Below are 12,938 nucleotides of genomic sequence, written 5' to 3' on the forward strand. Positions count from 1 at the left end.
TAAGAAATAATACAGAAACATCCCTCGTACACTTTCCACAGTTTTCCCCCATGGTAACTGCTATAGACTGAATATTTGTGTCCCCTGAAAGTTCCTATAATGAAACCTAATCCCCAAAGTGTTGGTATTTGGAGGTGGGGTCTTTGGGAGGTGATTAGGTGATTAGTGCCCTTACAAAAGAGACCCCAGAGAGCTCCCTTGCCCCTCTCACCATGTGAGGGCACAATGAGAAGATAGCCACCCATGAACCGAGAAGTGGTTCCTCACCAGACATGGAATCTACCAGGACCTTGATCTTGGACTTCCCAGCCTCCAGAACTGTGAGAAATCAATTTCTGTTGTTTATAGCCACCCAGTCTGTGGTATTCTGTTAATAGCAGCATGAACCGACTAAAGCAGTAACATTTTGCACAACTATACTATACTGTGACAACCAGGATGTTGCCATTCACATAATCCACCAATCTCATTAACATTTACCAGTTTTGTACTCGTGTGTATGTGTGTGTGTGTATGTATTAAGTTCTATATAGTTTTAAACATTTTTTAAAAACTGTAGTTATATGCAGATATTTATTTTTTATATAGATGAATATTTTAGTGGATCTTCGAAGGGGAAAAAGGCACAAAAGGCCGCAAGGCGGAATGAGGCTGCTGTCGCCCAGGCAACCACGGTCGCCTAGGAGGGAGCCCGAGGCTGGAGTCAGCGAGCCACGCCCTCACTCAAACTGGGGAGCTCCGGTCCGAGTTCGGAGGCGACGGAACACCCGGAGATGCTGTGGAGGCACGGAGTAGGGAGGTCCAGTATGGGGACGCTGGACCGTTAATAGGGAGAACTGACACACTCCGGATTCCAGCGGAGGCCAGGTGGTGACGATTGGATAGGGCAACGACGCCGTACCGCAAGTTTCTAAATGAAAATGGTCCTAATGAGGACCCGTAGAGCTTCCAAGGGCTTCAGCTCTAAAACCCAGGCCTGGGGGCGGGGCGAGGCTTTGTGGGCGGAAGCCTGCCGGGAGGCGGGGACCGGGGCAACGGAAGTGACGCTTAGGCGCACCAATAGAGCGGGGCGGGCGCTAACGGTTTTCGGTAGCCCGGTCTTAGAGGGGCTGGGGAGAGGAGGTGGCGAGTCCGTGTCCCGTGACCCTTGGCCCCTAGCGACCCCGCACCCCTGCAGACACCCCAAGATGATGGGCTGTGAGGAGTCAGAGCTGGAGTCGGTGGAAGGGGGAGAGGCCGTGGCTGACCCAGGGCCACTCCCAGAACCCCGAGCTCCCGAGCCCGGAGCCCCAGTGCCGGAGCCCGGCCTGGACCTGAGCCTAAGCCTGAGCCCTCTGTCCGAGAGCCCCGGGCGCGGGCGGTCCAACTGCAGCCCGGGACGGCGGAAGGGGCGGGCGGACCGGCGGGGCGGGGCCCGCAAGGGGCGACAGGTGAGCTGGGGGAAGGCCTGGCCGCCAGCCCGCCGACGACCCCGCGCCTACCTCTTCACCGCCCCGCTCTCTGCTTCCAGGTCCGCTTCCGCCTGGCGCCGCCCTCCCCGGTACGGTCCGAGCCGCCGCCGGCCGCCGCCGCACCGAGCGAGAAGCCCGCGGCGCCGCAGGACCTGGGGACGCCCGCGCAGCAGAGTAGCCTGGCCTTGAGCTTCGAGCTGCAGGCCGCGCGGGCCGCAGCCGGGGGCCAGTTCGATGCCGCGAAGGCCGTGGAAGAACAGCTGAGAAAGTCGTTCCAGACCCGCTGCAGCCTGGAAGAGAGCGTGGCCGAGGGTGAGGGGGGCAGGCGGCCGGCCGGGCGCGGGAGCGGGGGTGCGAGGCGCCGCTCACTTCCGCTCCTCCTGCGATCTCAGGGCTGAACGTGCCGCGCTCCAAGCGGCTCTTCCGAGACCTGGTGAGCCTGCAGGTGCCCGAGGAACAGGTTCTGAACGCCGCGCTGAGGGAGAAACTGGCGCTCCTGCCGCCGCAGGCCCGAGCCCCGCCTCCAAAGGTGAGGGACCTGGGCTTGAGTCTCCCCTACTCCGTCCCCCCTCCTCCCCAACTGCCAGGGGTTTTGTCCCCGCCCCGAAGGTAACCTTGCTTTGTGCTCCAACAGGAGCCACCTGGGCCAGGGCCAGACATGACCATTTTGTGTGATCCAGAAACATTATTTTATGAATCTCCACACCTGACCCTGGAAGGTCTGCCCCCTCTCCGGCTTCAACTCCGGCCCCGCCCTTCAGAGGATACCTTCCTTATGCATCGGACACTGAGGCGATGGGAAGCGTAGACTTGGAGGCTCCCTGGATTGCTAGTTCGTATTTTTTTGTTTTTAAACTATGAGAATAAAGTGGTTTTGCTAACAAATGGGACTCTTCTTGGGAGCCTTGAGATGGGGTCAAGCCTCAGGTTGGAAGCTGCCAGAAAGTCAAGGTTTTGGCCCTCCTTTAAAGGAACTTGGTAGTGATGAGAAGTAGAGCAGGCAGGTGGTCTGGTCCTAAAAGTGCCTTTTCCTAGTTCCACTTCGACTCCACGGTTAACTCTTCCAAAGTTAGCCTTGTGCCAAAAGCTTACGTAAAAAAATTCTGTCAGTGTGTTTTTGGGGGAGGATAGATGGATTCTTCAAGTTTCACATCAAAGTTCACATACCCCTTTTTCCTGGCCTAGGGTTCTGTACACTTGTGTGTGGGTTTCGTTAGCATTCAGCAACCTTCCCAACCATTGAAAAACCTGCCCTCTTCCTTAAGACTATAGTTTGGGCAGAGAGGAAGCACAGGTTCTACCAGGAGGCACCCTCCCCACCCCACCACCCCCCTCCCCCGTCCCCCCCCAAACTAGAATGTGCCAGACACAGGTGTGTGGGCCACTGCCCTAAACATCAAGTTTATTGTGCTGTTCTCACATTCCAAACCCAACCCCCTCTCCCAGTGAGGGACAGCAGAGGGAAGGATTTTCACAGTACCTGCATGCCTCCCCAGCAACGTCCCCCTCTTAACCCTCAGTCCATCTATCCGTGGTCCACTGAAACGCAGCTAGGGACAAGGGCCGAGGAGAAATGGGAATCTCTCCTTGGGAGAACAGGAGGAAGAGGCTAGAAAACTTGATACCCCCCACCTCCCATGCCCTCGGAGAACAGAGGGCAGCAAACAGTCCATGCCATCCAGCCCAGTGGGCTAGGGGAGAGGAAGATGATGGTGACTCCAGCACAGCTGGGCTTGCTGCTTAGGTGCCAGAGGTGGAGGGAAGAGGCTGGGGCAGCAACACAGGAAAAGCTTTCTCTGCAGATCCAGGAGAGGGAACTATTTTTGGAGGCAGAAAGAAAAGACCTTGGGATACTTTCCTTTCCCCCCCCAGGTCCTTTGGAGCAGCGGGCAGCTTCACACTTTCTGTTCAGGGGGCCACTTAGTGGCTGGGGGAATGGGCCTTGTGGAACAGGTACACAGGACGCTGGAAGCCTGAGGGAAGAGTGTGCAATCAGGAGGGGTTGGCAGGACCTTAAGACTCCACAGGGTCTGCACCCTGCACCAGGACTGGCCTCCCTTCCTCCCCCAACAAAATAAGCCAGCCTTACCTCTGGAGGTGTTGTGGGGTGTGGCCACAAGCTCATAGCTGGAGAAGCCCACCTCTGGGGATGTCAGGTAGGAACTGAACTGCTCTGGCTTCAGCTGAATTCGATAGTAGTTCTTGTAGATTGTTTCCTAGGGAGGAGGGCAAGGGATCACTTTAGCTCGTTGCCTTCTCTGCTGGTGGAGGCTGATGCCCACCCAGGGGGCCTTTTCACCTTGTTCAGAAAGTCCTCTTTCTGCTTCTTTGAGGCCTTCCTTGCCTCAACTAAAGGAAGGAGAGGCCCAACTTCCACAGAAACCCCAACTCACCGTGAGAGTCTTCCTCCTGCCGTAGGATGACCAAGGCTGGGGCTCCAGGACCAGGATGCCCCCAGGATGTAGGTGCCGGTAGATTCGGCGAAACATGCGCTTCAGCCCCTCGTCTCCCCAGTTGAGATGCACCCACTTGGTGAGGCTGAGGCAGAGCACCACATCATACTCGGGTTTTTGGGCCTCCACCAGCTCATCTCGATCCAGCACGTAGTTACCCTGAGGGCAAGAATTGGGGGTGAGGTCAACAGAGGCATAAAAGAACCACTGCCCCCTCACAACCCACTCTGCAGCCTCACTTTAGTCCTTGGCCACAATCTGCTCTGACATTCCTCAAAATAACTCCCAAATGGTGCCCTGTTTGAGTCTCATTTTCTTGCTTTCTATTGGTGGTAAGCCAATCAAACATAAAAAGGGAGCTTGGGTAACTTTAAATTGAGCAAATTATCCACGAGATCACAAAGGCGGGGGTCAAATTGCAGAGAAAGAATGGTGGGGTTCTCCCAAGACCCTGTCCCCTACTTATTCCCACCCCACAGTCATTAAGCTGAGATTCAACGTTATGCAAAGGGCCCCAACCCAGGTTTGAAAGGGGAGACCTGTGGGTTCCTTCCCTGTAGTTGGGACTGGCGAAGTTTCAGGCCTATTCTTTTTCTCCCAGAGAAATGGAAGAACCCCATCCCTCAGGAAACCTTTTCTGGATGATAAGATCATTACCACCCTCTGCAAAGTCCATTCTTCTAAGTTGTAACCCAACACACTGCCAACTATTTCTGTAGCTGGCCTAACTGGAGCATTTTATGGGAATCCACCTGCAGTCAGGGGACAGACACTGAAGACATGGTACTCTCTCCTGCTTCCCCACAGTACTCTTTCTGACGCTTCCCCATCCCACCATCTAGGGTCAGTATGGAGATGACCTAAGGCCAAGCCGCTTAGGTTCCTGGCCACTGACAATCAACTCTGCATCTAATGCAAACAAGGTCCCTATCAAAGGACAGAAACTGTAATTAGTCAGCCACTACCCTAATTCTCCCCCGCCCCCCGCATCCCAAGACATTCCATGTCTGAAACCCATCCCTTCATGCACCTTCAGTAGGTTGGAGGACAAGTCTTCATCTGGACCACATCCTCTAACGGGGAAGGTCGACAGGTCTGGATTACAGTACTGGCCAAGAGCAGGGCAAGAGGAGTCTGCCCCAATTCTGGGGCTTGCAGTCATGAGAAAGGACTCCAAGTAGAGCCACCCCCCGCCATCCCCCCGACCCAGTTATAGGGGGGGAGACACACCCTATGGAATCAATCGCAGATTCAGACCCTTCTCTCGAGGACTTGGTTTTCCTAGGGAGGGGTGCATGCACAGACACCCTCTGGGTCATAACCTTTCCCTGCCATGTTCCCATTTAATCTCATCTTTATTCCTGGCCCCTATCCCAAGAGCCTGTGAACCCTCTTACCGTGACGAAGACAACATTGTGGGGGAAGACGGATGTGTCTGCTCCATCCAAGGGCACTTGGGGTGCAGCAATGGGACCCCGGCTGGCTGTCAGTGAGGCTGGGAAGTAGCTTCTCTTTCGGACGGTTGTGGTCCCTTCCTCACTCTCTGCTCCTGGGGCCCCGTCAGAAGTCTGGGGTGGCAGACGCAGCTCTTCGGACAGGTAGTGTCGGATGTTTTGGCGGGCCGAGTGGATGAGCTGGGCATCAATATCCAGGCCCACCATGCGGGACGGGCCCCACTTACAGGCAATGCTCAGGGTCAAATGGCCCACATTGCAGCCCAGATCTAGGACGTCCCGACCCCGAAACCACTCAGGCTTCAACACCCGAAGGCGCCCATCCTCACAGGAAGGGTTGCGGTACCCATAGTACTTGCAAAAATTCCCGTACTGGAACTTGCACTGTTGCTTTTTGAAGCCCGCAGCAGGTAGTGGGTGGAGGTGGTGGCGGCCTCCCCCACTCCCTCGGCCCTTTTCCTTGGGACCCTGGCCTCCACCCCTAGCCCCTGCCTCTGACTTGCTGGAAGTCCTGCGACGTTTGCGATGTCGTGAGGAGGAAGACGGGGGTGCAGAGGTAACTGAGGCAGCTGGAGGGGCTGAAAGGGAGCCTGAGGGACCCTGTAGGGCAGATGGAAGGGGAGACACGACCTCATCCCTGCAGTTGATGGCTGTGTTGAGTTCATAGGGTTCGGGGGCGTCCCGGTTCTGGCCTCCATGCTGCTGCTGCTGCTGCTGCGGGGTGCCCTCCCCATGGAGTGAGGAAGTGAGGGGGGCTGTGGGCAGCACGGAGTGGCTATCATTCCCTCCAGCTGCCTGCTGCTGCTGCTGCTGCTGCTGCTGGTGGTGCTGTCCCCGGTGTCTATGCCGCTTCCGACCAGTCTTGAGTGGCGAAGCAAGGACTACTTGGCCCTCATCAGTGCAAGTATTGAGACTGAGAGGGTCTGTAATATCTTTGGGGATGAGGATCTCCACTGGATCTCGCCCCTTGGCCGGAAGTGGGGATGACTTTGGGGTCTCCGCATTGAGTGCGCGGCTCACTTCCTCATCCAGGAGACTATTCAGGTTCAATGGATCAAAGATATTGCCCCCCAGGAGGAAGTTGGAGGGTAAGACAGAGTCACAGTCCGAATTGACCCGCCTGCGCCTCTTGAAGGCCGGATGTTTGAAGCCTCCACCACCTCCCCCTACGTTACAGCTATTTCTCCTCTTGCCCCCACCTCCCCCAGGGGGCCGGTGGGGCTGATAGCCATTACGGGGTCGAGGAGGAGCAGGGGGGCCCAGTTCTGTTCCGCCCCCTCCCCGTCGCTCCTCCCCCACGTCCGGGGGAGCGGCTCGCCCGGGGGTATCCGACAAGCGGGCCTCCCCGTGCGACTGCGCCTGGGGGCCGCCCCCTCGTTGCTGCTGCGACTGACCGCCCCGAGGGGTGGATGCAGCCCCGGGGCTCTCCTTGCCGGCCCCAGAAGCCGGGGATCCCGCCGAGTGTGCGCGCGGGCCCGGCCCACGCTGTGTTCCGCCGCGGAGCTCCCCGGAGGCTGGCTCTCGGTGCGATTGCACAGTGGGGCCGCCCCCTCCGCCCGACTCATCTTTGAGCGGCGGCGGCGGGGCCGGCACCAGAAACGGCTCCTTCTCCGCCGCCATCTCGATCATTTCCTCCCCTTATTCCGTCCCAGTCGAGGGCAACCGGGGGGACCGGGGGCTTAACCCCCCTTCCTAGACCCCGCTCGCTTCCCCCCCCCCCCTTTCGCGAGTGCGCGCGCAGTTCTGCTTCTCTCCCCTAGTCTCGCGCCCAAGCGCCTCCCCCGAAGCGCGCCCTTCTCGCCCGCGAGACCAAAACAAGATGCCCGCGAGACCCGAACTCGAGGAATCAACCGCGCGTGCGCCGACCCCTTTCTCCACTACCACTACCGCTTCGCCGCGAGCGCGCACTGCTGGGGCGCGTTCCTCTCTCCCTGGAATCACGCATGCGCACTCCGCCACCACCCTGGTTGCGCGCGCATCGGAGTACGAACCAACTTAACGGCTCCGGGAGTTTAAATATAGCCCCTCTCAGCCCCCACAAAAGCCCACCACCCCAAACTGACACCCTACTTCCCTTCGCAGCTATGTCCGTCCCTACTGATATCCTTTGTCTCTGCCGCGCGATCCCACCCACCGTAGGCGGGGGACGGGGAGCTGGTGTGAAAAGGTCTCCTTGACACCCGACCCTTGCTCCTGAGGAATGAGTCTCAGCGGTCTCCGCCCGGCTCTAAACCAGCAACCTCCCTACCCCGCCTCCTTCCTCCCCCTAGTGGGCAGCGCCTGCGCACACCCTTTTGGGCTTGCGCGGGTAGATGCAGCACGTGCTGGAGATGACGCCCCGCCCTCCGTGCTAGGGGCGGGGACTGTTACGTTGCTTCCTCAGGTTTGGTACACGCATCATGCGTCAGCACGACTCGGAGGGGCGTGGCTAAGGAACGGGGCGGCCCTCATGAATTATTCATGACCTGGTTGCCCCCTGTGTCCACCTATTTAGAAGGGCTTCCGAGGGAGCGGAGGGGTGCACCTAAAAGTAGGGGAGGGGAAAGAGCGGAGCGTACTGCCCGTCTTCCTACGAACTGTTCTCAGTATAATACGACAGGTCATTTTAACTCACCCCCTGGAAAATACTCTCTGCTGAACTGGAAAAAAAAAATAACTAAAACAGGCAATGTTGTCCAACTTCCTCTTCCCCCGAAATGGCCGAGTAGTTCTCTCGCTCCTCCGCCTTTCCCCAATCGCAATCACCTGGGGACACTACGCCCTCCTCTCCGCCTCCCCACCCACCTCCCGGACACCAAAGCCTCCGCCCACCACCCGACGTCTGCGCACGAGCCCCCCAGCCCGCGGAGAGCGACCCCGACGCCCACCACAGCCACCAATAGCAGTACACCCACCACCACCGCCCCCTCGTACGCAGGCCTTCCCGAGCACACGCTGCGGCTTCGCGCCGCCTTATATAAAAACGAATGTGGGCGGAGAAGAGGCTTTGGCCTGCTTTGGGGACCCCCTGCCTCAGTCAATGGGGAAGAAGCTACTCGACGGCCTTTCCAGAGGGTGCTTGGTGGCTCGTTCTCCTTGCCAACAGCGCTTGGGGTGCGGGTCCTGTGGCTGAGAAGAGGGAGGAAGAGGCGAGAATGGGGTTAAGGAGAGTCTCAAAATAAAATGCCAAAATAAGGGCATGAAGGAGAGTAAGAGGAAGAATGGGAATCAGTGCACGATTCCCAGAGGAAGGAAAAGGCAGTCTGGGGCACAGAGAAAAGTTAGTAAAAGGAAGATGTGCATCTTGAACGATCAGGCGCTATTGCTGCCACCTAAAAAAAGTGAGGCCAACGAGGATTATGGGATTTGTAGTTTTACAGGGCGTTCTGTTGGAAGATGGCGGAAATAACTCAGCTGCGCAGACGCAGAAGCCGATTCCAGTTGCGCATGCGCCTTAGCCCTGCGAGCACGCCGCCGGTGGGGGTGGAGGTGGAGCTTGTGCGTGGCCTCGCGCCTTTCCCTGGTGGCGGGAAAAGTGGCTCGAGGTTCGAGGTGCTTGGAGAATCTCTGCCTTAGCCCACTGTGCTCCTCGCCCTTAGGTTCTCATCTCTCCAGAAGGTAGCTGGTGCTTCTCCGCTTGCAGCTGAAGGTGCTAGGCGTGGTCAATCCTGGCACCTGTCGCCTGAAAGTTTTCTCTTCAGGGTGCCGTCCAACTCTTAACCCCTGTCCTCAGAATCTCTAACCGCAAACTTACTCCCAACAAACAAACAAAACTAACTCAATATCACGGCGGGCGACGGCGGGCGACGACGGACCTGAGCGAGAATGCGGATCCTGGTGCCTCCGCGGGTTGTGGGTGGGGAGCGGGAGCTGAGGGGAAATTCTCTCATGGTGGGGGAGTTGTTGATGGGGAAGAGAGGCTAGAAAGCCACTGTTTTACCCTTTGAGGGGAGTCAAGGAGTTTTGGTTCTGTGGTACCTCCGGTTTTAAATGCTGTGCTTAAGGTAGAATTGGTGAGGGAAGAGAGAGGGAAAAATGTGGGTCCGTCAAAGTTCTTCCCTCTGGTTTATAAGGTGGAATTAGGCCTTTTATTGTTCCAGACGTCGCCTTGGTGCTCTGTGAGGCAAAATGCTGCCGGAGTCTGGGAGTCCATGGGCATGACCCCTGTAAGCGAAAACAACACAAAAGGCTAGTGTGAGGTCGGCAATAGTTTGGGGCAAGTATGGAAGCTTTTCGGGAGTTAGATAGCAAGGGTCTGAACCAGGATCAGGGTCCTAAAGAAAGAGTCTGTTTCGGTGATAAGTGTCCGTATCTCTGTGCTTCCTTGCACTCTCTGAACCGAGAAGCTTTAGTCACCATTAATTTATTTATAAGATTATGTAAAAGGTTTAGTTCAGTTAGTTATGACAGGAAATGTCTTGTTAGGTAGTCTGCTATGGGCAGTAAGCGTAGCGGGGATCATTTTTTCCTTCTGTCTTGTTAAAAGTTTTAAATCATGCTTGCTGAGTGCACATGAGAGAAAGAAGGAAGAAAGAAAGGAGACAGGAAGGAAGGAAGAGAGAAAGAGAAAAAAACCTCTTACTGACGGAGGAATGATAATGAGCAGGGATCTACATGCCGTTAGACATTAAGACAAAAAGAAATCAAACTCCAGCTTAAAGGATATTTAAAATATAGTCCTTATTTATTTAAGAGTTATGTTTTATCTGGTGGCCATACTGAGGACTTCAAGCCTGGGAGGCAGCATCTCAAGTAACCCTGAGAAAACTGCTCCCAAAATATAGTCTTTATTTATTTATTTTACAATATATATTTACTTATTTTTGTTTGTGTCTAACTACTCCCACTAGAATGTCAGCTCAGTGAGAACAGAAACTCGATCTTTCTTGTTCTCTGCTCAAAATATAGTCTTCTTGTTTTTTTTTTCAAAATATAGTCTTTAAATACAGTTTTTTGAGGCTCACGGAGTCTGTGTTAGAGGATAATTCTAAAGGGTTTCTTTTCTTTTAGACCGAGGATTCCAGGGACAATATAAAGAGGGAATAATTGGATACTTAAGAGGGGAGAAATTTGTGAACATATTCTAAATGGGGGGAAGGGGGAGGAGGATTAATGCTTTTTGAAAAATATTGACAAGACTGAATTTATTTAGCTAGATCAATTCTCAAACATTTTGGTCTCAGAATCCTTTTATACTCTTAAGAATTATGAAGGATTCCAAAGATTGGTTTATATCTATTTATGGATCTATTGATACTAGTATATTAGAAATTAAACTGAGAAAAAAGTTAAACATTTATTTATTAATTTTAAAATAATGATAATAAACCCATTACATAATGTTAACATAGATAATATTTTAATGAAAAATGTATTTTCCTAAATGAAAGAAAATTTAGTATGAAGAATGGTGTTTTACATTTCTGCAAATCTCTTTCATGTCTGGCTTAATAGAAAACAGCTGGATTTTCATCTGTTTCTGAATTCAATCTGTTACGATATCTTGTTTTGGTTGAAAAGTATGAGAAAACCCAGCCTAACACAGATAAGTAGTTGAAAAAGGGAGGGGGCCCTCAGGGGTCTTTGGATCACACTTTGAGATCTGCTGAGCTAGGTGATTTCATTCTATAATCAGTGTCATGATTTTTAGTGTTCTAAATGAAAGAAAACTATTTTTTGGAACAGCTCATTCACCTTCTCTTGGTTCTCTTTATTATTTCTAAGTTATTTTCCCCTCCTTATTCACCCTTCTTTCTTATGTCAGTTCAGTAGTTAGGATCTGGTTATGGAACTTTCCGTTACTTTCACACTTAAAGCTTTATTGGATTTTTTTGTCTCTCTTTTTTTCATCTAAGGTCAGAAAAGAGAAATTAAAACCTCAAATGTTATTCCTGGGTCTAGAGCCCCTATTCCTGGGTCTAGAGCCCCCAGTCATTTCGTAGCTGGCCAGGTGAAAGTTGGTGGTATTTTGTGTATTTATTAACTTCCTTAAAATTGTTTTTCTCTCTCTGAAGTAGATTTCAACATTCGTTATTGTGGAAGAAAATACTTCACCTGAAACAGAGGAGCAGAGACTTGGCTTGTCAGACAGTGACTTCCAGACTTTCCCTTCTCTATTGATCAGGTTAGAGATTTTATTTAAAAGTACTGTTCTTCATCACACCCTCACTGTAGGTTAAGGAAAACCAGTATTCATTGCTGCTTGTATATTTACTACATCTTATTAACTCAACAGTGATCCACAATTTTATCTAGTTGGTTGGGGCTCCAGTAACACACTTTTGCCTAGAGAGGTCAGTATAGGTTTAGATAATGATTTGAACCTAAATATTGGAAAAATTTTGCCGTTTTAGGTTGATTAAAATACTCTTTTTATTTTAAAAATAGGGTTTAAAAAAATCACTTTGAAATGGTGGTATATGTATAAAATGCTAGAGTTACACAAGAGGGTACAGTAGAGAGCTCGTTTCCACCCCCAGCCACCCGTTTCCACTCTGCTGAGACACTTTTGTCAGTTTCTTGTGTATTCTTCCAGAGATAGTTTATGGATACACAAGCATCTTGTATAGATGAACATTTAAAAAAATCAAATTTTGTCATCTCAGGTACACTAATTTTCACTTTGTTTTTCTCATTTAGTATAGTTTTATAATTCTGATTGTCTTCATAGGGACTTCTCAGGATCATTTTTGGAATTCTAGAGTCTGGGAGAAGATATGTTTGTCATTTATTATTATTATTCCTTTTGCAGCCTAATTTTATCCAGTTTCTGGCTTCTGTTTAGGATTATCATAAAGAAGGGACCAGTTTGCTGCAGTGATTCTCCCCCAATGTCCCACTTGCTTTTTTTCCAGTGTCAAATAAGTTTGGGAGTTGGTGGTGAAAAGTTAAGATGGAAACAATGATAAAATGTGCTTCTTAATATATAGGAAAAGTAGTTACTGCAGAATAGCGCATATCAATTATTCACATTTATGGAATGAAGAAAAGGAACAGAAAAATACCAAAAAAAAAATTAAAAATACTTTATATTCAGCCATGCTGTGGCCACACTAAGTGAAGTCTCCAGTACCTTTTGAATTCATCTTGGGATCTGGAGGGAGGAATTCTACACCCTGAACAACTGAGTGTTTAGCTTGGCCATTTGAGGGTCGTAAAATTTTCAGCCCCTTTAGAGGGAAGACTGTATGAACCCAAAGATCCATTTTATGCTGCTTTTGGATCTCTTTATAGTGGCAGATGGCAGAGTTGGAAGATTGAGTTTCAGGTCCAGGGCCTTCAAAGCACTCAAAACCAACAGCCAGAAATAAGATCACTGAGAAGAACAGACATGTTATTAGAATTTAGAAGCCAAAACCTGGGTTCATCTTGACTCTACCATGTATTAACACTGAGGTTTTGGGCAAACCACAGCTGGGTAGAAATAATATTAATGGTGGAAAGTGAAAACTGGAAAAATGTACAAGTTCTTGGAACATCACAAGATGAGTCTTGGCACTGTGCTGGGTCACAAATGACTTATAGCTGTGTAGAGATGTTAACCTCTTCAGCCTTTAGTGTGGCTGGAGGCCCCCCACTCCCATCCCTCAGTTTTATATGGA

General features: G+C 51.8%; 3 protein-coding genes across 6 annotated transcripts in view; 2 read left to right on the forward strand and 1 right to left on the reverse strand.

Moving 5' to 3' along the window:
* The first annotated feature begins 901 nt into the window (after positions 1-901).
* Positions 902-2,336, forward strand: PPP1R35 (protein phosphatase 1 regulatory subunit 35). Its single transcript, XM_036824140.1, has 4 exons — positions 902-1,430; positions 1,511-1,763; positions 1,844-1,980; positions 2,086-2,336. Exons 1-4 carry the CDS (start codon positions 915-917, stop codon positions 2,257-2,259), a joined length of 1,080 nt encoding a protein of 359 aa, XP_036680035.1. The 5' UTR covers positions 902-914; the 3' UTR covers positions 2,260-2,336.
* A 484-nt stretch (positions 2,337-2,820) lies between these two features.
* MEPCE (methylphosphate capping enzyme) lies at positions 2,821-7,778 on the reverse strand. 4 transcript variants are annotated; one of them, XM_036827127.1, is made up of 5 exons: positions 6,154-7,638; positions 5,302-6,069; positions 3,845-4,063; positions 3,541-3,667; positions 2,821-3,268 (listed from the first exon to the last, which is right to left on the reverse strand). In XM_036827127.1, exons 1-5 carry the CDS (start codon positions 6,985-6,987, stop codon positions 3,192-3,194), a joined length of 2,025 nt encoding a protein of 674 aa, XP_036683022.1. In that variant the 5' UTR covers positions 6,988-7,638; the 3' UTR covers positions 2,821-3,191. The 4 variants fall into 4 exon arrangements, with proteins under 4 accessions (XP_036683022.1, XP_036683021.1, XP_036683020.1 ...); XM_036827126.1 differs by having other exon boundaries at positions 5,302-6,072; XM_036827125.1 differs by having other exon boundaries at positions 2,821-3,424; positions 5,302-7,778.
* Positions 7,779-8,895: 1,117 nt separating this feature from the next.
* Positions 8,896-12,938, forward strand: part of ZCWPW1 (zinc finger CW-type and PWWP domain containing 1) — a 30,192-nt gene continuing 26,149 nt past the window's right edge. The window contains exons 1-2 of the mRNA XM_036826294.1: positions 8,896-8,955; positions 11,355-11,461. The gene's annotated coding sequence lies outside the window, so the exon portion shown is untranslated. The remainder of the gene's footprint in view (positions 8,956-11,354; positions 11,462-12,938) is intronic.

The sequence above is a fragment of the Balaenoptera musculus genome, chromosome 15, assembly GCF_009873245.2.
Source record: "Balaenoptera musculus isolate JJ_BM4_2016_0621 chromosome 15, mBalMus1.pri.v3, whole genome shotgun sequence".
Classification (NCBI taxonomy): Eukaryota; Metazoa; Chordata; class Mammalia; order Artiodactyla; family Balaenopteridae; genus Balaenoptera; species Balaenoptera musculus.